This window comes from Cryptomeria japonica, chromosome 2, assembly GCF_030272615.1.
Source record: "Cryptomeria japonica chromosome 2, Sugi_1.0, whole genome shotgun sequence".
Lineage (NCBI taxonomy): Eukaryota > Viridiplantae > Streptophyta > Pinopsida > Cupressales > Cupressaceae > Cryptomeria > Cryptomeria japonica.
Genome location: NC_081406.1, coordinates 415,540,516 through 415,566,838, shown reverse-complemented (window position 1 = coordinate 415,566,838; position 26,323 = coordinate 415,540,516). Strand labels below are relative to the sequence as shown.

The following is a 26,323-nucleotide window of genomic DNA, read 5'->3' as shown; positions in this document are numbered from 1 at the left end:
GCTTAAACAATAAACATGTTAAAACATAAATAAGCCAAATACCAAATAAAGCATTCACCCATAAAAGAACAATCACCATAACACAAGATATTTTGATGTGGAAACCCAAATGGGAAAAACCATGGTGAGTAAAACTCACAAGTCAACTATCTGCAGAATAGTAACCAGACCGTTTAAGGTCTTACAATGTTCTTCACCAAAACAAATCCTGTTAGGAATCCAGATCTCTATTAGGAGATAAGTCTTGTTAAAGACTACCCTCTTAAGGGATTTCAACTCCACAACTGTTAACCACCTTGTTAGAGGATTTACAATAGGCTTGGCTAGGCCTACCTGGTTAAGGGTTTTAGACTTGTCGAAGATATTAGTAATCAACAAGTGAATGATCTAGATAGTAGCATAGAATGCTTGATTAGATCCCTGATAACTCCTTGTTAATGCATTCAAGCATTACTTCAGTCTTCTATTCTTTGCACTCTCAATCTCAGTCACGAGATACCTTTCCTCTCAAATAACTCACACATATAAACTTTTGTTCTTCTTCTAAAACCCTAGACATGATGTCCTTAAATAGGAACTTGATTTCATGTCGGTCCAATAGGATTAGATTACAATTTCCTAGGTACACTGCATCTAGACACATTTGGTAACACAGCACAGAAACACCACTAAAGTGTTGGTGGATGATAACTCATCACACATTACATGTATACCAATTAATAGGTGAAGACTGGAAAACTTGATCATAGTCGATTTGATCAAAAGATTAACTACCGCTCGAGGTCTTCGTTCCACTTGAGGTCTTCATACCACTTGACTAATAAGCTTCTTCTTTAAAACACCAATAGTATTCAATCAAATAAAGACTATTCATACAATACCGGTTGAGAATAATACATTCATCAAATAAGTGTGTGCCCATCAATGACAATCACAACTAAACATCATCAAAATACCAAAAAACTCCCCCTTTGGCATTGATGGCAACACATAGGAAAATTTTTGACATCTAAGTGTTTTAACACACAAAAAAAATGTCATAAGAAGAATTAATCCCCCTAAGCATATACACTACTCCCTTTACAAGTATGTGCACAAATACTCGTCAAAATTTGAAGATAGATACACTACTCCCCCTTTGCCAACAATGACAAAGCAAATACAAAATATTACCAGTTTGCATAACATAAAAACAGAGTATGTGTTTATGACAACAAAGAATAAAATTTCTCAAAAAGAGATTTAAAGTTTTGCAGAAATTCCTTCATATCTGAGGACCATGACTCAAGAAGTGAGGCAGCAATTTTACTCTCGGTCTTCATTTGGAAGGCAAGTTCTTCCATTGCATCTATGATGCTTAGCTCTTATGTCACAGTGATAACTTCTAGGTTCAGAAAGCATTTCTGGGGTACCTACAATTTAGGCAATAGGAGCAATTGAAGCTCCTACAAATCTCGAGTCCGATTATAGATTTCTGAGTCAAGCTTGGCAATTTGATGTTGATAATGATGAACAGAGTGTCCATAGATTGTGAATAGATCATAGGGTAGTTTGAAGTCGCTGATGTATTTCTGCAACTCGATTTGTAATAATGTCTTCTGCTTCAAAGCATCTTCATAGAATAGGTGAGGTTGACAGATTTTACTCAAGAGTAGGTGACCTTCACCCATAGCTAACCTTATATCATCTTTCTGTTTAACCATTTTTTCCCGGTCGTCATTCATGTGTTGTATTAAGGTAACTACGAGTGTCTTTTCATGGCTTTTCTTTGCAGTGGCCTGGGAAAAATCTTCCAAACATTGTACCTGGTCATCGACTACTATGCAGAGTAGTTTGAGCTTAGCCAGCGAGGATTCGGTACTGGGTGTTGGCATTATGTGAACCGGTATAAGGACATAATGATATTGTAAGTTGTCATTGATGTCAATATGTGATATGTGAGAAGAGAGAATTGGCATATGTGTGAACTGGTATATATATATATGCCAAAGTGAAGCAGTATATTTGTTCAAGATGAACCGACATGTAGTTATGGGAACCGGCACATGGAAGCATTGTATGGCTACCAGTTGGTAGGTAGTTTCCACTTCAGGATTTTTGGTTGGAGTACCTCAAGCCTATGTGACTCAATCAGTGATCTTTGTGTGATGAGTTAGCAGTATAATGAAGAATAGATCATGTTGCCATGTAAGCTCTGTGCACGTGAAGAATCTTGCATGAAGAAGACTATTCCTATCTACCTCGAGAATGTGCGAAGTATGTCAATCGATGATAACGCGTGATGGGTTATCAGGCGCCATGAAATCGGTGGATAATGGACAATGGAGAATGCCTTGAGATTGATTCAAGATTGTTGCATTTAATGTAGTATGATTCAACGGTCAGGATTGAACTACTTGAATTTCTTAACCCCTTAACAGGGTAGCCTTAATTGGCTTGATACGAATCCCTTAATAGGGTAGCTTTAACCGGCTTGACTCAAATCCCTTAATAGGGTAACTCGAAGTTAATGAGTTCTGGGAAGCTATAGAGCTCTGGAGATCCTTTAGCTATTGAGTTCTTGAAATCCTCTAACAAGGTAACCCCAATGAGGTTTAACCCTTAACCAGGTATTGTAGCCATCCCTTAACCGGGTGATCCCTAATAGGATCGGTTCCTAGCAGAACCTATTGTAATGTCTTTAACTAGACAAGGCTCCTAACAGAGAGGACTCCCAAAGAGTTCAAAAGCAGATTGTGGGTATTCATCCCCACCGTGGTTTTTCCCAGTTGGGTTTCCATGTGAAAAATATGTGTGTCATGTGTGATGCTTTCATCTTGTGATGCTTTGTTATTACCTGTTGAGCATATGATGGTTCTGTGTTTTATGTCTGTCTATAAAACATATTGAACTAACTGTTGTGAAGATCAGATGATAGTTTACCTGTTCATGCATGAGGGTGTAATGGTACTATAGTATTGAGCTAAGAGAAAAGCTTAGTAAGTGACCAGTTTATGATTGTTTTAGTTATTCTGGGTCTTACCGGTTGTACTTTGTTTCAACTAGTATCACTGCTTACCAGTCATTTGGAGTATTTGTTGTCAAACCAATTTTGGACTGTATTTTTGTTTGTACTGATTCAACCCCCCTCTCAGTACCGGTTTTGTACTATTGGTTCATCATTGAGTTATCAATTGGTATCAGAGCACTCTAGGTCCTTTGTGTTGTCATCTTAACCGCTTGAGGTAAAGATCCCAGTCAAATGATGAAGAGGGAAGGTCCAAAGTTTAATAGGGAAAATTTGGGTATATGGAAAGATAGGATGAAGATATTCATCAGAAGCATGGGTGCTCAACACCGGAGTTATGTTGAGAATGTCTATGTTGTCCCTACCAGTACTCTCACCGATGACCAAAAGAGAGAGATATAAGAAAATGGGCAAGTCATGGAAGCCCTCATTAGTAGTCTATCCGACATTGAGTTTATTGATGTTCAGGACAAGGTAAATCCCAAAGAGGTATGGGATGCTCTTGAAAATATCTATGGTGGTGATGAACATGTGAAACAGGCTAAGGAAAAAAGCCTGAGAGGGAAGTTTGAAGATATGCGAATGGTTGAAGGTGAGACCATTTAGCAGTATGGAATAAGAATCAAAATAGTTGTCAGAGAAATCAAGAGTGCAGGTGGTAAAATAGAAGATTCCACTGTGGTAAGAAAAGTCCTAAGATCCCTATTGTCGGTCTATGCAATAAGGGTTGCTTCTATTTAGGAGCTAAGATCAATAGACAAGTCTAAAGTATCCTTGGACTCCATCATAGCCAAGTTAACAGCCTATGAGCTAAATAGTTTTGATGGCAGTGTTCAAAAGACTGAGTCAGCATTTAAAGCCTCTACTATACCATCCAGAAAAGGAAAAGAGGCTAGCACTAGTGGGGAACCTAGTCAGAGCAGAGAAATGAATGATGAGGAGATTTTGATGGCATTTGAAGCTCTCCTTGCCAGGAAACTTCCTAAAGGAACTGGTAAATACAAAGGTAAGCTACCTTTGAAATGCTTTTCTTGTAACCGGATAGGACATATTGCTATAAACTGTCCTAATGGCGATAACAAGGACAAACCAGAAAGGTTCAGGAAATTCAAAGGAGGAAACCGGAGAAACTATTTTGTGGCAGTTAATGAAGGTGTCACAGATGAGGAATCAGAAGATGAAGAGAATGAAGACATTGTGTTTGTTGCTGTAAAGGAAGATGTGGCAAACAAGAAGGCTCTTGTCTCCTGGTTTGATAATTCCAATGAGTGGATCATTGATAGTGGTTGTTCTCACCATATGACAGGTGACTAAAGCAAGTTTCTATCCTTGGAGGAGTATGATAGTGGTGTGGTTCACTTTGGAAATGATGCACCATGCATGGTCAAAGGCAGAGGGTCCATCTCTCTGAATGGAAAGAGCAGTGCTGACAATGTGTACTGGGTTGATGGTCTCAGACACAACCTTCTAAGTATTGCCCAGCTAAATGACAGTGGCCTCACTCTGGAATTCAAGAATGGAGTTTGCAGAATCAAAGGAAAAGATGGTAAATTGGTGGCCACCGACATGCAGACCAAAGGTAACCTATTTCATCTGAATGCAAATATAAGTACATGTCTTATGGCTAAGCTTGATGATAGCTAGATATGGCATAGGAGACTCTGCCATGTAAACTTTGATAACATTGTGAAGGCTAGTAAGATCAAAGCAGTTAAAGGGTTGTCAGTGCTAAGCAAACCAGATAATACCTTGTGCAGAGAGTGTCAAATGGGGAAAATTTCTTCCTCAACCTTTAAAGGTAAATCTTTCACTGCTGACAACTTGCTTGATCTTGTGCATACTAATTTGTGTGGACCTATGAAAACCAGAAGTGTGCAGGGTGATAGGTACTTCATGATTCTCATTGATGACTACTCAAGAATGATGTGGGTCACATTCTTGAAAGACAAGTCTGAAGCCTTTGTGAAATTCAAGGCTTTTAGAGCATTAGTGGAGAAGGAAAGTGGTAAAAGAATCAAGTGTCTCAGAACCGATCAAGGAGGGGAATTCACTTCCAGTGAATTCAACAAGTACTATGAAGAATTTGGCATGAAAAGGCAATTGTCTGCCCCCTGGACTCCATAGTAGAATGGCCTAGCAGAGAGGAATAACCGGACTGTGGTTGAAGTAGCTAGAACCATGTTGATTCAAGGAAAGGTTGCTCACAACTTTTGGAGAGAAGTGGTGAGCAATGCAGTCTACACTATGAACCGGGTACTCATCAAGAAAGGTAAGGACAAAACTCCTTATGAGTATTGGACCGGTAAGACACCTATGGGTAGCTACTTTAGGGTATTTGGTAGCAAATGTTACATCAAGAGGAGTGAACATTGGGGAAAATTTGAAGCTAAATGTGATGAGGGAATATTCCTAAGATATTCCACCAAGAGTAAAGCTTTAAAGTTTTACAACAATAGGACTCAGAGAATTATGGAAAGTATCAATGTAAGAGTTGATGAATCCTCTGAGAAAACTGAGGAAACCGGTAGTGAGAAAACTGTGAATGAACCGGTTGCAACCTTCTGGGAACTAGTTGTCAGTCAACCAAGTACCAGTAATAGTGTTCCTGAACCGGTGAATGTTGATACTGATGAAGATGAGGATGAGGAGGAAAAGCAAGAAGAACCAGTCAAGACCATTCCTCGGTATGTCAAGCTAAATCATGATCCTAAGCAGATCATAGGAGATAAGGATGTAGGAATCCTTACAAGAAGAAAGATCAGAGAAAACTCATGTATGATCTTTGAATTTAAGCCTAAATCATTCAAAGAGGCTCATAAAGATGAAGACTGGATCAAGGCAATGGAAGAGGAACTTGACCAGATAGAGAAAAATGGTACATGGTCCTTGGTACCCAGACCGGAGCATAAAAATGTCATTGGCACCAAATGGGTGTTCATAAACAAGCTAAATGAGGATGGCACAGTGATTAGGAATAAAGCCAAATTGGTGTGCAAAGGATATGCTCAGGAAGAAAGAGAAGACTATGGAGAAACCTTTGCTCCTATAGCCAGATTGGAAGGAGTTTGTATGCTTCTTGCATATGCAGCTTTTTAAAGGTTCAAAGTATATCAAATGGATGTAAAATCTGCATTCCTAAATGGTGTACTTGAAGAGGAGGTATATATAGAACAACCAGATGGGTTTTCCCTATCTGAAGATAGTGATATGGTGTGCAGGCTACATAAAGCCTTATATGGTCTAAAGCAAGCACCTAGGGCATGGTATGAGCGCCTACATTCCCATCTTGTGAAGATTGGATTTGAGAGAACAAGTGAAGATAGCAATATCTACTTGAAGTCTGAAGGAGATTAGATCTTGATTTGTGAAGTTTTTGTTGATGACATTATCTTTGGTGGAGATGACAAGACGAGTCATGAGTTTGTTGATGAGATGAAGAAAGAGTTTGAGATGTCACTCATAGGGGAGATTAAGTTCTTCATTGGACTGCAGATCCAGCAGATGAAAGATGGAATCTTTATCACTCAGTCCAAATATGTCAAAGAGGTGTTGAAGACTTTTGGCATGGAAGATAGCAAACCGGTTGGTACACTGATGGTGACCGGTTGCAAATTGACAAAAGAGGATGATTCCACACTGGTTGATGAGAAGGAATATCGATCAATGATTGGTAAGTTACATTATGTAGTGCATAGCAGACCGGATATTGCACATGTAGTTGGCATTACTGCAAGGTTCCAGAAAAGTCCAAGAGAATCCCACTTGATTGCAGTCAAGCGGATTCTTAGGTATCTGAAGGGAATAGTTGACTATGGATTGTGGTACCCATACAGCAATGATTTCAATCTGAAAGTGTTCACAAATGTTGATTGGGTAGGTAATGTGGATGACCGGAAAAGCACAGCCGGTGGCACTTTCTTTCTCGATGGTAGACTGGTCTCATGGATGAGTAAGAAGAAGAGTTGTATCTCTCAGTCTACAGCGGAAGCAAAGTATGTTGCAGCTTTCATGAACTGCACTCAGACAATTTGGATGAAGCATGTACTGGAAGGCTTCAAAATCCCTGTATCTGAACCGGTAAGTATATTCTGTTGTAACACAAGTGCTATCAATATTTCAAAGAATCTGGTTTTACATTCTAGAACCAAGCATTTTGAGCTTAAGTATCATTTCTTGAGGGAAAAGGTTTAGAATAAAGAGATTGCACTGGAACATGTTTCCAGTAAGGAGCATTTAGTAGATATATTCACCAAGCCTCTTCCAAAGACTACATTTGTGTATTTAAGAGGTGAATTGGGGGTACTGCCCCTTCAGGAGGTGAACTAAAAGTATTTGTTCCACATCAGTCAGGTATTGTATAGTCAATTTTTTGTTGATTGATGTGTTGAAGGATGCTACTCCTTGGGGGAAGCAGCATAATGGAATAGGGATGCTTGTGCCTCCACTTTGGCATTGTTGTCAAAGGGGGAGAAGGAGTGAAGCAAAAAAGATATCTGTAGCAAATGGGGGAGAAGATGTGAAGCGGAGAGATATCTTTGTATATTGCCACCAATGCCAAAGGGGGAGATTGTTGGCATTATGTGAACCGGTATAAGGACATAATCATATTGTAAGTTGTCATTGATGTCAATATGTGATATGTGAGAAGAGAGAATCGGCATATGTGTGAACTGGTATATATATATGCCAAAGTGAAGCGGTATATTTGTTCAAGATGAACTGGCATGTCAAGATGAACCGACATGTAGTTATGGGAACTGGCACATGGAAGCATTGTATGGCTACTAGTTGGTAGGTAGTTTCCACTTCAGGATTTCCGGTTGGAGTACCTCAAGCCTGTGTGACTCAATCGGTGATCTTTGTGTGATGAGTTAGCAGTATAACGAAGAACAGATCGTGTTGCCACGTAAGCTCTGTGCGCGTGAAGAATCTTGCATGAAATAGACTATTCCTATCTACCTCGGGAATGTGCGAAGTTTGTCAATCAGTGATAACGTGTGATGGGTTATCAACCGCCATGAAATCAGTGGATAATGGATGGTGGAGAATGCCTTGAGATCGATTAAAGATTGTTGCATTTAATGTAGTATGATTCAACTGTCAGGATTGAACCGCTTGAATTGCTTAACCTAACAGGTTTAGGGTTTAGGGTTTTTGCTACCAACCTATCTATTTCCTATAAGGTCGATGTTGTGTTTCTTTCTAAGGTTGTTGGCAAAAGTTGTGAGTGTGTATCCAAGGGAAGTGATACGCAATTCTTTCCAGACCAAAGGAGAGAAGAGATACCTGCAAAGTGAATGTGCAGAAGGTGAAGAGGAGCCAAAACGGATCTGCATTAGCATTGAGTGTTGTTACCAAATCATTGTAATTCCTATTGATCTTTAACCACTTCAACAGTTGTGAAAATCCCTTAACAGGGTAGCCTTAATTGGCTTGATACAAATCCCTTAACAGGGTAGCTTTAACTAGCTTGACTCAAATCGCATAACAGGGTAACTCGAAGTTAATGAGTTCTGGGAAGCTATAGAGCTCTATAGATCCTTTAGCTATTGAGTTCTTGAAATCCTCTAACAAGGTAACCCCAACTGGGTTTAACCCTTAACCGAGTATTGTAGCCATCCCTTAACCGGGTGATCCCTAACAGGATCGGTTCCTAGCAGAACCTATTGTAATGTCTTTAACTAGACAAGGCTCCTAACAAAGCGGACTCCCAAAGAGTTCAAAAGAAGATTGTGGGTATTCATCCCCACCGTGGTTTTTCCCAGTTGGGTTTTCACGTGAAAAATATGTGTGTCATGTGTGATGCTTTCATCTTGTGATGCTTTGCTATTACCTATTGAGCATATGATGGTTCTATGTTTTATGCCTATCTATAAAACATATTGAACTAACTATTGTTAAGATCAGATGATAGTTTACCTGTTCATGCATGAGGGTGTAATGGTACTATAGTATTGAGCTAAGAGAAAAGCTTAGTAAGTGACCGGTTTATGATTGTTTTAGTTATTTTGGGTCTTACCGGTTGTACTATGTTTCAACTAGTATCACTGCTTACCAGTCATTTGGAGTATTTGTTGTCAAACCGGTTTTGGACTGTATTTTTGTTTGTACTGATTCACCCCCCCTCTCAGTACCAGTTTGGTACTATTGGTTCATCATTGAGTTATCACTGGGGAGATTAGTACCAGGGATTAGATTGGAGAGGGTGTCAACGACAAACTAAATGACATCATGTTCTTTCTTTTTCCTTAGTTCTTCCAATATTTCCTGCGCTAAGTGAATGCTTCGTAGTAGCTCAATTTCATCAGCTGATTGGGTCAGACAGGCAAGAGGAAAATCAGTGGAACTGGTGGAATCAACCTGCTTGGCTTGATCTCTAGTTGCCTTAGGAATCTATTCTCCTTCTTTGGCTTTGACCTCTGCTTGTCTTCACTTCTCCTCTTCATCTCTTTCGTGGGCTAGCTTGACAGCCTTCTCCTCTTGTTTCTTTCTCTCTTCTTCTCTTTATTTCTCCTCTTCCTTCTTCTACTCTATTTCTTTCCTCTTTTCTTCTTCTTCCTTTTTCTTTTTCTTGTCTTCTTCCTTTCTCTTCTTCTCCTCTTCCTCCTTTTTCTTCTTTTCCTCTTCTTCCATTTTCTTCTTTTCCTATCGTGCTTTCTCCGCTTGTTCTTTCTCTTGTTTTTCTTTTTTTGCTTTCTCCTTTTCAAGTTTCTCATTTTCCGCTTTCTCTTCCTTTTCTTTCTCTAATCTTTCTTTTTCATCTTGCTCCTTATCTAGAGTGATATCTTCTATTTCTAGCGCATCAACATCAATGGGGTCATTTTGTTTTGCTATTCTTTCACCCATACTGTCAAAGACTACATCAAGTTTGGTTGTGGATAGATCAGGCTCTTGTTCAGCCAGCCGATTAGCTTCTTGTACTCTTTACATGTCAACAACACTTTTCACCTTCAAATGGGTGTCTTTTCCACTTCAGAAAATTTGCCTTCGAGTAGCAGAAGTCTTCTTTTTTGCATGAAGAAAATGCCTTTGTTCTTATCAATGAGTTCAAACAATTCTAAATTAGAGACATTTGGAAAATATTGAGCAAAAATTTTCTCCCTGATGTCTTGCTCCTTGTCAATAGCAATGCACCATTTGTTGTCCAAAGAATCATACACAGATTTAGATGTAATAGATTTAATCTCAGAAGGTGATCGATCATTTATGCATAAATATTTAATGAGTTCTTGTTCAACCTCCTCCTTTTCATTATCATTGAAATCATCAAAATAATCCTTTAAATCGTTAAGGAATTTTCTTCTAATATTCTTTATGGTCCTTTGACAATGTGTCATAGGCTTGTAAGAAGAAATATCTAAGTTTACCGGAGCAGAGATTGTAGGTACATTACCGATTGACTTCACTTTCTTGGTAGATTGCCTTGTCTTCTTTACTTCTATCTCTAATTCAGAGTCTTCTGGATCTGGTGAGTGATTCCTGGTTTTCCATGTTCATTTGAACACCTTTGCAGAATAGCCTCTGGTTTCTTTTTAGCAGGTGACCTTTTGGTCACTTTGGGTTTAGCAGCAGATGTAACCGGTGCTGATGCCGATGGTGTTGCTTTACCTTTTATCTCCTTCGATTCCTCACTAGATTTTATTCTCTCTAAATAAGTACCAGTCCTCTTCTTTTTGGGTTCCAGTGGTGAGGCTAGTAGGGTTGAGGCGTATCCTATCAATATATCATTTACCACCTCATAGGCCATAGGCCCAACTACATCTTTTCTTGGTTCAACTACTTCCATTATGCATTCATCTATTTTGATGGTGAAACAGATGTCATCTTCATATTCTTTAACTAAATCACCAGATATTCTCATTCTCTAGATCATTTTTAGTTTGAATTCACCAAAATACTTGTTCAAAGTCTCTAGATATGCAGTTCCTACTGCTTGCAGACTCTCCTTTATTTGTCTGGTAACCGGTAGATCAGTTGACCATTCAACATCACCGACTCCAGGAAAGTATCTTTGAAAGTAGAAAAATAAACCAATTAGTAATTGACCAAACTTGAACCTTCGAGATTTATCTGATTTGATCAACTTTGGGTTCTCTAAGAGTTGATTCTTCATACAGGTACATAGATCACATTCTGCATTCTGTTTTATCATTCTGTAAGCGGCATGCACTACAGTTGAAGGAATGGAATTCATTCTGCTAGCATAAAATATTCTGTACCCAAATACCATACATGCATATTTCACCAAATCATCTCTAATGGTATTGATAGTCATTGCTCGTTGATCACTTACTGAACTAGTGAGCTCCGTTACTTTCATTTTAGGGATTTTTCGAAGAACGGGCACTTCTCCACTATTGCAGAATCTGGTCACGACATGAATTGCCTCCGGTGTAATGTCATGTGTTCGTTCAAGGTACATTTGGTCACCATGAACCCTACTGAGGATGATCTTGATGTGTTCCTCGATAAATTCTTCGAGAAATTAAACTACATTGTGCAATTTCTTCTTCTCTATTATGCTATATTCGGGTTTAATCTTTTTATCACCTCCACAGGACAGACTCAACTGGGAGTGAATTACTAGGGACCCTAGGTCTTCCAATTTACAATCAATATATCCTGTAACATCACCTTGGACAATGACTCGGGCAGGAACTTGGGATAGGGCATTATATCTCATCTTAAGAAGCTCAGGTGTGTCCTCAGGTTCAGTAGAACTAGAGGGGACATTAGATGCAGATGCCATTTCAAACTGATTCCAAATGATAAGAATGTTTCAAAGAGAAATACCTTTATTCTCTGAGCTTTAGGGTTTGCTGATGACAAGCAAAACACACTTCTCCGGACGCTTGATTACCACTTTGACTTTCACACTGATAGTATGAAACGGTTGCAAGATTTGTGCAAGATTTCTTTCTGAATTCTTTCGAATGCGAGATGAATTGCTCTGGTTGCACTACTCAGCTTAAGTGAAGTTTTTCGGTAGCTAGGTAAGTAGAAATGATGACAAAAGTCACTTTTAAACTCGCTCCCACCTACCATAATAAATGCATCACTATTAGGGTTCAAACCCTAATTTTACTTTTTACCACTTCAATTCTTCTGTCAATTGATAGGTAACAGCTATCGATTAAAGTGCCTTACCGATATGCTCCAGGGGTTTCTAAATATTTATATCGATATGTTCCCCCTAAGATTTTTGAAGCTCAGTTTACTAATTCAGGGATTTCCACACTTGGTGCGGAAACTAGTTCATCATGTGGCTTCACTTCAGATTTCTTTTTCCAAGTTTTGTCCATATCTGCTTGAACGGTTTCAATATCAATCTTCCCTTCAGTGTTGATTGGTATGTTTCCCAATGGATTCTTTCTCAGTCTACATGCTCTCGTGGTGTGTCCCAGTTTGTTGTAGCGATAGCATACCATTCCAGGTGTTCTCCATGGTCCAGTGTTCACATTTTCATTCTTCCTTCTACATGTTGCAGCAGTGTGACCGCTACCACGATAGATTAGACAAGTTGCTCTCCAACTGGTTGCCGCTTCACAACAATTTGACTGGTGGTCGTGGGTTCTATACTAGTTTGGGTTCCGGTTTATAAGAGGTTTAGGGGCGGCTCCATTGGATCTTGGTGGATTATTTCTAGAGTTGTTGATAACTGGCCTGCACTCAAAAGCTCTATGCCCAAACTTGTTGCATGTATAACAATGACCATTAAATCTACCAGGTCTAGCCACATTATTTTGAAAATAAGGAAAATTATTGTAAGGCTTCCTCCTACATACATTGGCAGTATGTCCTTCCTTAAGACAGTTAAAGCAAACAGGTTTAAACTTTTGCTTACCTTTACTTCCGCTATCGTCCTTAGGTGTTGATTGTTTCTTCAGTGCATCATTCTTGGTTCCAGAGGTCTCACCTTCCCCGTATCCAGAGAAACCAAGTCCAGTGGTATTCTTTGATGGTTTTACTAATTCCAATTTTTGTTCTAACTTGACAGCACTCCGGTTGAACTTAGCAAGTATTTCTTCGGTCTCAGCAAGTTCCTTGGAAAGGGCATCATTGTTCTTCACCAAGGTTTCATTTTAAGAGAAAGTTGCATTCAGTTTAGCTTGCATTTCTTCTTTCTCTTTTTTACCCTCCTATAGATAAGCGGTAATGGTACCAACTTCTTGCTTTAATTTAAAGATTTCATGCTCCTTGTCTTTTACCAAATCTTCAACTTTTCTCCTATTTTCCAGTTCCTGACTCATCCTGATAGTCAGTCCTTCTAACTCCCTCCTTAGGCTAGTTTTGGATTCATTTAGTTTCTCCACTTCTCCAACTAGGGCATCCATGTCTGCTTCATCAGAGGAGCTATTTTCGGTAAGTTCCATCAACTGCTCAGCAAGCTCTCTTCTCTTGACTAAAGAGGCTTTAAACTTGATCTTGAGTTCATCATAGGCTTTCTCAGATTCAGCCAAATGGTGAGTGAGTTCCCTCATATTGTATTCTCCCATATCTCCTTTCAGCTGGTTAGACTTATGGAAAGGTTAGATTTGATACCAATTGATGAATACTAAGAGGGGGGGTGAATTAGTATGCCTAAAAACTTAACCAAACTCTTAAACAATTTTCCAGCAGACTGGTGTAGTAGCTTAGACAATAAACTGGTTAAAACATAAATAAGAAAAATAGCAAATAAAGCATTCACCCATAAAAGCACAATCACCATAACACAAGATATTTTGATGTGGAAACCCAAATGGGAAAAACCACGGTGAGTAGAACTCACAAGTCAACTATCTGCAGAATAGTAACCAGACCGGTTAAGGTCTTACAATGTTCTTCACCATAATAGATCCTGTTAGGAATCTAGATCTCTGTTAGGAGATAAGTCCTATTAAAGACTACCCTGTTAAAGGATTTCAAATCCACAACTATGAACCACCTTGTTAGAGGATTTACAATAGGCTTGGCTAGGCCTACTCGGTTAACGGTTTCAGACTTGTCGAAGATATTAGTAATCAACAAGTGAATGATCTAGATAGTAGCACAATATGCTTGATTAGATCCCTAATAACTCCCTGTTAATGCATTCAAGCATTACTTCAGTCTTCTATGCTTTGCACTCTCAATCTCAGTCACGAGATACCTTTCCTCTCAGAATACTCACACATATCAACTTTTGTTCTTCTTCTAAAACCCTAGACATGATATCCTTAAATAGGAACTTGATTTCATGTCGGCCCAATAGGATCAGATTACAATTTCCTAGGTACAGTGCATCTAGACACATTTGGTAACACGACACATAAACACTGCTAAAGTGTCGTTGGTGATAACTCATCACACATTACATGTATACTGGTTAATTACATATACCAATCACCGGTTAATAGGTGAAGACTGGAAAACTTGATCATATTCGATCTAATCAAAAGATTAACTGACGCTCAGGGTCTCCATTCCACTTGAGGTCTTTATACCACTTGACCGATAAGCTTCTTCTTTAAAACACCGATAGTCTTCAATCAAATAAAGACTATTCATACAACTACCGGTTGAGAATAACACATTCATCAAATAAGTGTGTGTCCATCAATGACAAACATAACTAAACATCATCAAAATACCAACAAATATATGACTGAAAGGGAAAAGAAACACCAAAAGGCAATCTCCGCATTTGAAATTTTAATGAAAATTGGGGCGAACTAACACCTAGACCTAAGGATAAAAAAGTAATTGGAACTAAATGGGTATTTCATAATAAGTTGGATGAAAAAGGTGAAGTTGTTAGGAATTAAGAAAGACTTGTTTGTAAGGGTTATTCTCAAATGGAAGGAATTGATTTAGAGGAGACTTTTGCTCCGGTAGCTATAATCGAAGCTGTTAGATTATTTCTTGCTTATGTTTCTTACAAAGATTTCAAAGCTTATCAGATGGATGTTAAGTCGGCCTTTCTTAATGGTGAGTTGGATGAGGAAGTCTACATTGAGCAACCGGATGGTTTTCAGTTGACATATCAAAAAGATATGGTTTGCAGATTGAAAAAAGCATTGTATGGATTGAAGCAAGCCCGAAGAGCTTGGTATGCCAGATTGGATAGGTATTTGATGAAGCTTGAATTTAATAAAGGTATTGCTGATAATAATCTATACTTCAAGATTGATAATGATAACATCTTGATTGTTGAATTTTTTGTTGATGATATTATTTTTGGTGGAAATGATGGTTTATACAGGAAGTTTGCTGATGATATGCAGAATGAGTTTGCAATGTCTATGATTGGTGAGATGAAATTCTTTTTGGGACTGTAAATTACTTAGTTGGATAAAGGTGTTTTTATATCATAGTCTAAGTATGTGAAGGAATTGTTGAAGAAGTTTGGTTTAGATGATGCAAAGCCAATTGGTACACCTATGGTGACCGAATGTAAGTTGACTAAGGATGGTGATTCTCCAAAATCAAATCAAATTAGATATAGATCTATGATTCTTGGTTTGATGTATTTGACTCAAAATAGACCAGATATTATGAATGTTGTGTGTTTTGTTGCTAGATTTCAAGTTGGTCCTAAGGAATCTCATGTTGTTGTGAAAAGAATTTTCAAATATTTGAAAGGGATAGTTGGTTTTGGTTTTGGTTTGTGGTATCCTAAAGATGATGACTTTACTTTGAGTGCTTTTACTGATGCTAATTGGGCAGGTGATGTGGATGACAGAAAGAGTACTAGTGGTGGTGCATTTTTCTTGGGTAAGAGATTGGTTTCATGGATGAGTAAGAAACAAAATGCAACTTCTTTATCTACTGCAAAAGTTGAATACATTGTTGCACTACTAGCAATTGTACTCGGGTGGTATGGATGAAACACATGTTGAAGGATATCAGAGTTGGTTTTGATGAGCCTACTACTATATATTATAATAATTCAAGTGCTATCAACATTTCTAAGAATCTGGTGTTGCTTTCAAAAACCAAGCATATATCAATCAAGTTTCATTTCTTGAGAGAGAAGGTGAATGAGAAGGAAGTCAAATTAGAGTATGTATCTACAAAGGAACAAATTGAAGATATCTTCACGAAGCCTTTGCCCAAGGATACGTTTGAGTATCTTAGAGAGAAGCTAGGGGTGATTGCCCCTCCTGATGAGAACTAAGATGCATGGAGTTTCATCACTCTGGTGGATTTCACAGAGATATCTTGTGATCCAGAATGATGAGTGAGGCTGCTACTCAGGGGGAGTAGTCAGTGTTGTGGTTCAGTTGTTCAGATTTGGTTGTTTGTCAAAGGGAGAGAGATTATATGGTTAAGGGGAGAAGAGCATATATATGTGTCTTTTGCATTGATGTCAAAGGGGAAGAAGAGCATGTGAAAAACTTCTATATCTTGTGCATGATCTCAGGGGGAGATTGTTGAGAGTTATGGGAGATTGTTGGATGCTAATTTATTTCTTTGCATTGATTGTTTTTCACATTCATATGTTGCCATCAATGCCAAAGGGGGAGATTGTTGGATATTGCTAAGAAGTTTGCTAGAATGATGTGTTAAATGTTGTCATTGATGTCAACATATTCCTCTATGTCCCAGTGTTGTATGAGTTGGTTTGGCCAGTGTGTTGCAAATGAGTTGTTGCAGATTAAAGGGTTTTTGACATGTTGTCTGTAGATGGTTCATTCCCATTTGCAGAGGTCTGCATGATGAATTGATCAAGTTATGAGATCTGGTATTGTGGTTGGTTTTATAGTTGCCTGTGTTGTTCAGTGTTTTGGATTCTGCTCCGCATTGCTCCAGAAGTGTAATATCTTAGTTTGCGTATTTGGCAGAGTATTTGGGACTTTCAAATGCATCCTCAATTCAGATGGTTCATGATTTGGAGGTCTGCAAGTAAATTTTTTAGTTTGACAATTAGTATAGTTGATGTTCTTGAGGTTCGATATAATGATGTTGAAGATTTTAGTATGTGGTGATGTTGCGGTTATTGTTGTGGTAATTTACGTTGTTTGTGGATGTTTCGAGATCGTCTTATATCTGTGTTGATGGTCTGGACTGATCATTGTGCGTGTCATTAATCATTTCCTGATCCAGTGGTGCTCTTCGTGTTATGCGACATTCGTGATGGTTGTAGTGAGCTCTAGGAAGTGTACCAAATGCATGTGCATTCCCCATTGTAATATTTCATTTACTCCTAACAGGGTATTATCTCATTGTGGGTAGGTTCCCACCATGGTTTTTCCCTTAATCGGGTTTTCCACATCAAAAATCTTGGTGTTATGTGTGTTATTGATGTGGTATTGATTTGTGCTTTCATTGTTAATTATTAGATTTGAATTTGAGTTTGATTTAAGATTTATGAGCAAACTATTTCACTCACCCCCCCCGTCCCCCCCTCCCCCCTCTCAGTTTGTTGCATCGTTGCCAACAATCTAATCAAATCTCATTTACCTAATGCCTTGTACCTAATTACACCTATATTATTTAATTATTCTTTTTTTCATCTCATATAATTAAATAAATTTATTATTTAATTACACTCGTTTTTCACCTCACATGACCAAAATAATTAAATTACTATTTAGTTATGGTTAAATTCAGTCCACTAATTAAATAATCTTATTATTTAATTACATCATCTAGTCAAATCTCCTTCACCTAATGTCTTGCATCCAATTAATCTCTTTTCCATCTTGTATAATTAAATAAATTTATTATTTAATTGTACCTATTTTCCACCTCAAATGGTTAAAATAATTAAATTATTATTTAATCATGGCTATATTCTATCCACCAACTTTCAAGAATAAATGGGGTCCTACGTACACTTGTCCCCCACCTCCCTCATCGTTGCAGCAAGTTATTGTTTTTTATAAGTGCATCTTAGCCCTTCACATTCAAACAACCTCCATCACAACCATCCCTTCTTTCATCTATCTTATTGAAGCCATTTCATTCTTCCTCCACCATTGATCTTCCTATTGGCATTGGATTGCCATTGATGTCAACATATTGTCTTGCTAACAGACAAAGTTGAGTGTCTTAGAGATGAAATGTAACTTGACATAGATGATGTAGTCTAAGTTGACAGAGTTGATGCCTATTCAAGACCAGCGTATGTGTTTATGTCAAACAGTCTGAGAGAAGATTGAACACATCATGGAGTTTGCATTTGGACAGAGAAGTCAAAGAAGCTCTTGGACTACAACGTAGATCTGTGCACATTATAGAGAATTTTTCTTGAGATGCCAAGAAGACAAAGGACAGAGAATCAATCAATGCAATCGGGCAGAAAAGATAGACTTGGTGCAAAATAGACAAACTTGTGCGTTAAATGGTTTTAACCATTTATCCTACAATAGTAGTATGGTGGTCGTTTTTAGTCTTTTTATGGACCTACGTGTGTTGTTCAAGTAAGCAATAGCTCACATGCTTTTTGCTTCTCAACTTAGAGCACAACTCAAGCAGGATACGTCAATGAGACGCTATGCCATCAAAGAGAGTTGATTTGGGTCTTACCAATTTGGCAATGTCTCTTCAATAAAGTGTTGTGGCAGCTCGTTGAGGTGACATGTGAATGTATCTTCGATCAAGAGTATGGATCTTGTAGAGGTGACATGCGAATGTCTCTTCGATCAAGAGTATGGAGTGGGTGTCGAGGTGACATGAGTAGGTCTCACCGATTGGTCAATGAAGCAGTGAAGTGCTTCCTCATCAAGGAGACGTAGGGATATCAAAGTGAGTCTAGAGAAGTCTATTTGGTTCTAGAAGTGAAGACCTCATTGAAGTGACATTATATATCGACGAGACATATCCTTTATCTCATTGATCATCTGAGGGAATATGCATGCAGGAGACTTGTGGATTACTTTCGACATGACTTGGTGAAGGTTTCACCAACCAAACAAGCCAGTGAAAAACCATGGTAGTGTGCATCCTCATCAAGGAGACATGTGGGTGTCAATAAGACTCAAACTGACTCTCACCGAAGTTGTATGTCATTTCAATAGTCCTAAAGGATTGTTGACTTGGCTGACCTACATACGTGCTAAACATGAAGGCTTCTTGTTGAAGGAAGTTTCTCTTCTATCAGTTTGAGCATTTGGTGAGGAGGCTCTCTACTGTACAAAGAGACTTTTTAATATATCTATATCGCTTGGCCTTCCCCACGAGATGCAGAATTGAATTAATGTCTACATGACACAATTGTAGGTGAAGCTACCAGAAATAGTAGTTGGATGTCTAATCTAATCTAAACACAAAGATGGAAATGGTGCATTTAATGTTAGTAGCCAACAGTTTGCAAGGCATGTGGAAGACCAATTCTTTGTGTGGCTTGAAAAGAAAAACAACTGGCAATGGCAAGAGATTTTTGAGTAAGTGTGGAGATCATCTAAATGATAAATGTACTATGGTGAAGTGGAGTGTGTGGGTGCATAAGAGAACGGTGAGTGTGTACAGGATAGAGTGTATGAACACAGAAGAAAATACACATAGAATAATTAGGTGTGAGGACCGTTGAAGACAAAGACATAGATAACAGGATAGAGTATAATTGTAGATAGTGAGTGAATGAAGATGCAGAGGACATAAAAGAATATAAGATGAAAAGAAGGCATAGACCTTTTAAAGACAAAAGGGAAAGAACTGCAGATAGAGAGCACAACTAAAGGCAAGACAGAGAGTTTGTTGTGAGTAGCAGAGGCAGAGATCAAAGGTCTAGAGCTCAGCAAAGGGTTACAAAATCTCATTTGTAACAAGGTACTTTAATTGTAACTGAAATGCCTATTCATTGTATATCATCTGAGTGGGTGCTCATATTAGAGGTAGGTGCTCCTTTGGGTTGGTTCCCATAAAACAAGGGGTTAGTACTCCTTTGGGTTGGTACTCATAAAGTTGTAGTCAAGACATATTTCATTGTTAGGCTGGGTTAGAGCAGTATACTCTAGTAGCTTTTCTCACTGAGGTTTTACCCACATTGGGTTTTCCTCGTACATTTGGTGTCATGTGTGTGCTTGTCTTGTGCATGTGTGTTTAACATTTCTTTGCGTTGATATTTTTTATTTCAGTAAATTGTGTCTGGTTATTTAGAAAGTTAAATTTTTATATCCACTAATTCTCCACACACCCCGCGTCCCCCGCCCCTTCCCCCCTCCTCTTAGTGGACTATCTGTGTTCCTTCACTTCCCATCACATCTCCACCATTCATTGCCTCTCCCAAAAATCTATAAATTGAAGTGTTGTTCGATCCATTTCATCCATTCATCGTTGTTAGCTATATGTTATCAAAATACATACCTTTTGTGCATGATCATCCACATTTCAAACTATTATTGGAGCAAATCAAATCTACAATAGAGTTCATTGGTAATGTTGTTTTGATTACTTGTGCTATTGCTTTATGTTGAATTCCTTTGTATGTTCTATGTGAGGTTTATTTTGGCTTAATTAGAAATTTTTATTTGCATGTATTTCCAATTTACATTTTTAAACTAAGAGCTTATAACTTGACTATAATGTTTATGAACATCTTACAAAGATCTATTAGATTGTTCGGGGGTAGGTATGCAGTGTTGACCTTCAAAAGTTGTAAATTCACAAAGACACAAATAAGACTTTAGAATTTCATTTTATTTTACGTTGAGAATTGGAATTTCATTAAAAGAGCATAGGAATTTATTAGAGGAGGGGTTCATAGAGAGTCTTTTTAATGAATTCTTTCATCTCTTCGGCGGCGTTAAGAAAGCCGTCTATATTCCTGTAAAACAATTGCATTACTCTGGCCGTGTTGAAAAGAAGCGTTCTGTAACTCTTGGGAATGTCGGCACGCATTAAAAAGTGATAGTTCAATTTAGTAAGGGCGTCCTCATTCACTCCGTGCAGATAATTTAGGGCTTCTTCTTCCGTGCATCCTGGATGATCATTTATGTAACATTGCAAGCATGAAGCCAATTCCCCGCGATCTCTTTCCTCCTGATCCAATAAATACAAATACACGACTTCTCTCTTCAGTACCTTCATACCTAATACTCAAAACGCAAACCTGCAACAACAAAAAAAAAGGGGGGGTAAACATGGAGTGGAAGGCCCACCTGGAAAGTTCTGACGTCGTTAATGAGACGCCCTGTGAGACTGACCAGATTGAGAAACTCTGCCCGGAAGTCGAATTTCTCGAGAAGGTGATCAGGAAGAACGTCTCCCGTAGAAAATATTGGTGTCAGGGTCGTTACTCCCAGTGCTATCGACTCCACCGCGTTCTCCCAGTATTCATCTAATGATGGCGAATAACGCCTTTCCATCCACTCTGTTTCTCTTGTGTATCTCAAGAACAGATCCAACCACTGACCCACATTTCAATGTTACTTCACATCATCTCACCCGATTTCAAACACAACCAGTGAATTAACACCAAAAGACAAATGCAAACAAGTTACCTTTTGGCGCAGGTAAGGAAGCACATCACGTCCTTGGACCTCCCGCGTTCGTTCAGATATATCGATCAAAGTGTTGTAGAGGCCCATGAAAACTATTCTCATGTCCTCTGGTAGATGCTCGATTTGCAGTGGATCCCATCTGCAGCCAGCCCAAAAGATAATATTGTTAATATGAATTCATTAATCGGATAAAGTGAGATGGGGATTAAACGCAGCGACCTTTCAAAAGCTTCGTTGAAGAGCTTGGCCTGTTCCAGAGTTGCATAGGTGTCATATAAGTCGTCTGTGATAACAGCCATGATTCCGGCTTTTGCATAAGCGAGTCTACAATCGATGTATTGTGGTTCAAGCATCACTGCTGCAGCAGTCCAGTATATTGCCACTTCTCTGTGACGAGTAAATTCCAGCTGCGGGAAATTGCAAGCCTTGTACCATCTTTCACAACACAATAAATCTCATCTCAATATCTTTCATCTAAGGTCTTCGCAAAAACACAAATTAAATTAAATTTTTTTGCTCTGTCTTCATAACAGGGACTGCTTTTTCTCAAAATAAATGCAGACCCTTTTTAACTGCTCCATAGTTTACCTCTTAATATGTTGTATTTCGGATCTGTGGATAGCCTGAACGCGGTTGAAGTCGAGTTTCGCTAATTCTAGATACTTGCTGTTGCTCGCATTTGGCATTCTGCATGAGTACACTCAGCTTGGATTAGCGATCTCAAATACAAAGAAATGTGATCAGACTATACAAATATAAAACCTTTATAGTCAGAAACTGTATCTTACTGATATAATGTCTTCCCCAGCCAAGAGTCATCGGGATTAAACACTTCTATGTGATTTCTAGTCATCAGCCTAGGCATATTTCTATTCCATCGAGCAAACAAAGCATATTCAACCTGGATAAAGGAGGAAGCAAAATCGCCAGTCATTACAATTCTTATCAAGTTCAGCAGTAATATTTCAGGAAAGGAAGCGATTCGCAGTACCTCTTGGCGAAGGTTGTCCTTGATAGCCGTCGCCTGAGAAAAGTTGTTGCTTTGCAGGGATTTGGCCAAGTAATCTTTGGCAAATGCACCTATTTCTCTCATTACATTTTCTCCCGGAAAGTTAACCTGTGAGCATCTATACAGGCTCAGCATTTCGATTACTCCTGCTCCGTTTTCATTATCAGACAGCTTACAGAGTTCTTCAGCTTCGCCTTTAATGTTTTGTAGAACGTCTGCCATTTAAAGTTAATAGAGATTAAGACCGACCTAGTACTGGAAGTTAAAAACTCGATTAAATTTGCATCGAGTACCCATCTAAATCATTTGCATACAAACACATGTATACCTGAAGATACGGTGTAGCCGAACATCCTGAGAAGCCTGAAGCCCGTGGCTGTGACATCAATATCTGGAACCAGGCTTTCCCTTCCAAATCCAATGCCTCTTTCGCCCCAGTACCTAGTATACAAATGAGAAGATGTAAAAACAATATAAAAAATGTTGGATTTTTAGAAGAAAAATCACAAACAGAGAAGATGCTATTACTCACTGGAACACATAATCCAAGGCTTGTTTGATCTCTGTTTGGAAATGGCGTTCAAGCCCCAGACGTTCAACACTATCTACGGCTCTCAAACGCTCTGCTATATCCATTGGATACATGCAGGGGACTGCCATTCCAACAACTTAGTTTTAGAAGTCGATACTCTTTTCAATAATACTTTAATAGTTAAGGCGCGAGTACTAAAGACAACAATTACCATGGTCTTCAAACTTTGTCACAAGGCCCGCCAGGAATTGTAGGCATTTCTTATCTCTGGTGTGCATAAATGCACAAGCTGTAGATGCTGGCGAGCCTGAGAAAGACCCATCCTTGGATTGCAATTTCAGGATGTCTTTCCAATCGACTACTTCTTGTATGCCTTCCAGACACTGCAACATTGCTGTGGGATGGGTGTGGAGCTCTTCAACAGATGCTCTAATTCACGCAATCTTAAACAATCAGTTACATCTTTTAGTTTATAAGTGTGCATTAAAACAAGACATATCACAGATAGTTGGAGCAAAGAATGGGGTAGAATTTTACTTTTTCAATTTGGAGTCCCTCTTTTCGTTTATTTGCTCGATGATAGACAACTCGTAAGGAAGATCCAAACCCAAATGTTTGGCTTCTTTCAGCAGTGCAGGAAAAACCATCTCGAATCCATGATGGCCGAATGCTACTGCTTCTTTAATCATTTCTTCTGTATTTCTCCTTAAGAAAACAAGACCTGCCATGGCCCAGAAATTAAGCTCTTCATCTATTTAAGGGTAAAACTCTTTTTATTTTTGAATGGTAATTTAATGTGCTGGATAGGCGTTGCCCAAATGGAAAGGAGAGAAAAGAAAAATTGAAATTACCTCTGTGCACTTGATTGTTTCCAACGCCCCAGGAGGTGAGAGTAACAAGGCAGGCAAGAGTATTGAGGAATCTATCACATGCTAAAAAGCGACGATCCTCTCCCCAGGAACCGTCGGGTAACTGATTGTGAAGAATCCAGTCCAGCAATTGGGGAAATTGGGGTTCGGCGGAGCCATCAATGATAGGCAATCTCGCTACCCACGCAGTATCGTATGCAGACGGATTAATTTCCCCATCTTCCACTGAATTAAACACCTCTTTTATCTCCGCAACCAATCCCTCTATTCGCTTATCCATCTCATCCAAGGCCAAGGGTGCCTGAAACAATTAACAGTCAATTAGATTTTGTGATCTCCCAATTTTGTTACATCTAACTAAAGGTCGCCAAATGTACTGTCAAATGTCGATCCGTCTAAATTGGGAAGGGGAACCTACATAAATTTATATTTCATACCTCCTCCAGTGTTACGTTAGAATGAACATAATCTGGTTTCCTGGCATTAGGATAGATTTTAGGCTCCAGATGCGCTGTCGCTGCAGCTGCAATAATGATGGCCCTGAATTATTATTTATCGCCCGAATAGTTTATAAGTTTGAACTCAAAAAAACAAACAGAGGATGGGTGTTTTCTGGTCGGCGTTACCGTGTAGAATTTTCGCATTCTCACCAACAACAACAGCAGACGGCATGTTGTGGCAATCTGCAGACAATTGAAAAAACCAATGCTTACTAATCAAGTTTTCATTACAAGTAGTTTGAGTTAGAAGAAGAGAGGCGAACAGTTAAAAAATACCTAAGCGCGAGTAATTTGTAAAAGGCAGAAGGGCAGTGTTGGAAAGGCGTTGTGTGGAGTTGGAAATGAAATTGAGGCGCGGACAGATTCTGTGAGTGTGGGCCATCGCCATTTTACAAATTACAAGACTTGGGAGTCGACTGGATGAGGATGAGGATGAGGATGAAGAGGCCTTAATATTATCAAGGAATACATGCCCCGCCAAAATCCCAATTAGATTCCCAACGACAAATATGCCCTGGTCAACATTTTCGCTTGAAGTCGGTCAGTGGCCATTCTTTTTTTCAGCTTATGTACTTGTATTTAATTGTATTCATATATTGCCATCAAACATCGTCCATATATCACTCTCTATAAGGAGGGTGGTCCGAACACTTAAATTTTTATCTTCACATAAAAGTTAAAACTAAGACAATCCTAAAGTACACTACAATTTACCCATTGAAGATGTTTTATTGGAAGATGAATGTTTTGTGTAATTATTCAGCATTAAAGACAATGCTTGTGTGAAGCCTTGGGTGGGACACCATGTTCTTAAACTATTGATTGTAATGGGATATGTGATAACCAATTATGCCTTACATAATTCTTAATCATTTTATTTTTGAATTCTTAAGTACTTGGATCTTGTTAATATTAGCTTATTAATACTAGCAGTTGCATGTTTTTTTGTGTGTGCAATAGGCTAGCAATCTTCAAGATGATTATTGTATTAATAAGATAATAACAATCGAGAAATGTTAAAAGCTTTTACATATGTAAGCTCTATAATGAACATGAAATAGATAAATCTAGTTGAAATTTGATAAAATATATTACATTTATCTAGGAAAGTTTCTTTCATAAATACAATAAATAATTGTATCTAGTCATGGATATTTTTAAGAATTGTTACAAGTAGCATTTTGTCTCTAAGAGGAACTTTAGGTGCTCATAGTTTCTTTTTTGATCCATCTTAAAGAAGTTATGAGTCTGCTTAAGTGGCAAAGGCTAGATTTCATGCACTGAACAAAGATAGACGATTTAAAATGAGTGAAGGCAAAAAAGTAAAATAAAGAGCATAATAGAATGTGTTAGACTGCAAAGGATAATTAAATTAAATGAAATACCCGAGTAGATGTGTGGAATGATTGTAAGGTATTTATTTTGGTTTGAAAGCTTTATCAAAGTATGTTGGGCTGAAAAAATTAGGGCATGAATTAAGACAAAGAATTGAAAATAAATGACTTCAATAAGGGGAAGAAAGAGCAGAATTCAATATGTTTGTATGTAGAAAGTATACATAGTGAAATGAATGAAAATGATGCACTAAAAGTGAAAGTAAAGGTTTAGAGATTTGCCTTTCTTTTTCTGGGATCTTGTGGCAGTGTTGGATTTGTGGAATTGGATTTCAACATTTTGAAGGTGTATGTGGCACACAATGTATCTTCTTTGGGATTGATTAAAACATCCTTTGATATAATACCAACTGTCGTGTGTTGCCATTCATGGAGACTAAATGCTAAATTAAAATATATCTTAGAAATGACTATGTAAAAGGAGTAATACATATAAGAATAACTTGTTTTTAGCAGACCATAAAAATCATTTTTTTTATAAAGAACTTAGAAAGTAGTAACAAATAAGATTTACCAACTGAATGGGTAGATTGATATTAACGGTTTTTGGTTCTCTTTTGTGAAAGAGAAGCCCGTAACATGAGATGAATCATAATAATTTCAAT

At 38.3% G+C, this 26,323-nt stretch overlaps 1 protein-coding gene across 1 annotated transcript; it reads right to left on the bottom strand.

Annotated features, from left to right (window-relative positions):
- Positions 1-20,590: 20,590 nt before the first annotated feature.
- Positions 20,591-24,758, bottom strand: LOC131062005 (bifunctional levopimaradiene synthase, chloroplastic). The gene is made up of 15 exons (XM_057995847.2): positions 24,601-24,758; positions 24,451-24,507; positions 24,262-24,347; positions 23,807-24,125; positions 23,493-23,676; positions 23,167-23,384; positions 22,956-23,076; positions 22,752-22,864; positions 22,406-22,638; positions 22,203-22,315; positions 22,003-22,101; positions 21,634-21,849; positions 21,415-21,553; positions 21,073-21,321; positions 20,591-20,953 (listed from the first exon to the last, which is right to left on the bottom strand). Exons 1-15 carry the CDS (start codon positions 24,710-24,712, stop codon positions 20,660-20,662), a joined length of 2,553 nt encoding a protein of 850 aa, XP_057851830.2. The 5' UTR covers positions 24,713-24,758; the 3' UTR covers positions 20,591-20,659.
- Between the last annotated feature and the right edge of the window lie 1,565 nt (positions 24,759-26,323).

Excerpts from the sequence above, each read along its gene's own strand:
- LOC131062005 (XM_057995847.2), bottom strand. The coding sequence starts at position 24,712 with ATGGCGATGGCCCACACTCACAGAATCTGTCCGCGCCTCAATTTCATT. Across the intron at positions 24,126-24,261 it reads CTAACGTAACACTGGAGGAG|GCACCCTTGGCCTTGGATGA; the intron begins GTATGAAATATA and ends TAATTGTTTCAG. Across the intron at positions 22,865-22,955 it reads GCCTTGGATTATGTGTTCCA|GTACTGGGGCGAAAGAGGCA; the intron begins GTGAGTAATAGC and ends TTTGTATACTAG.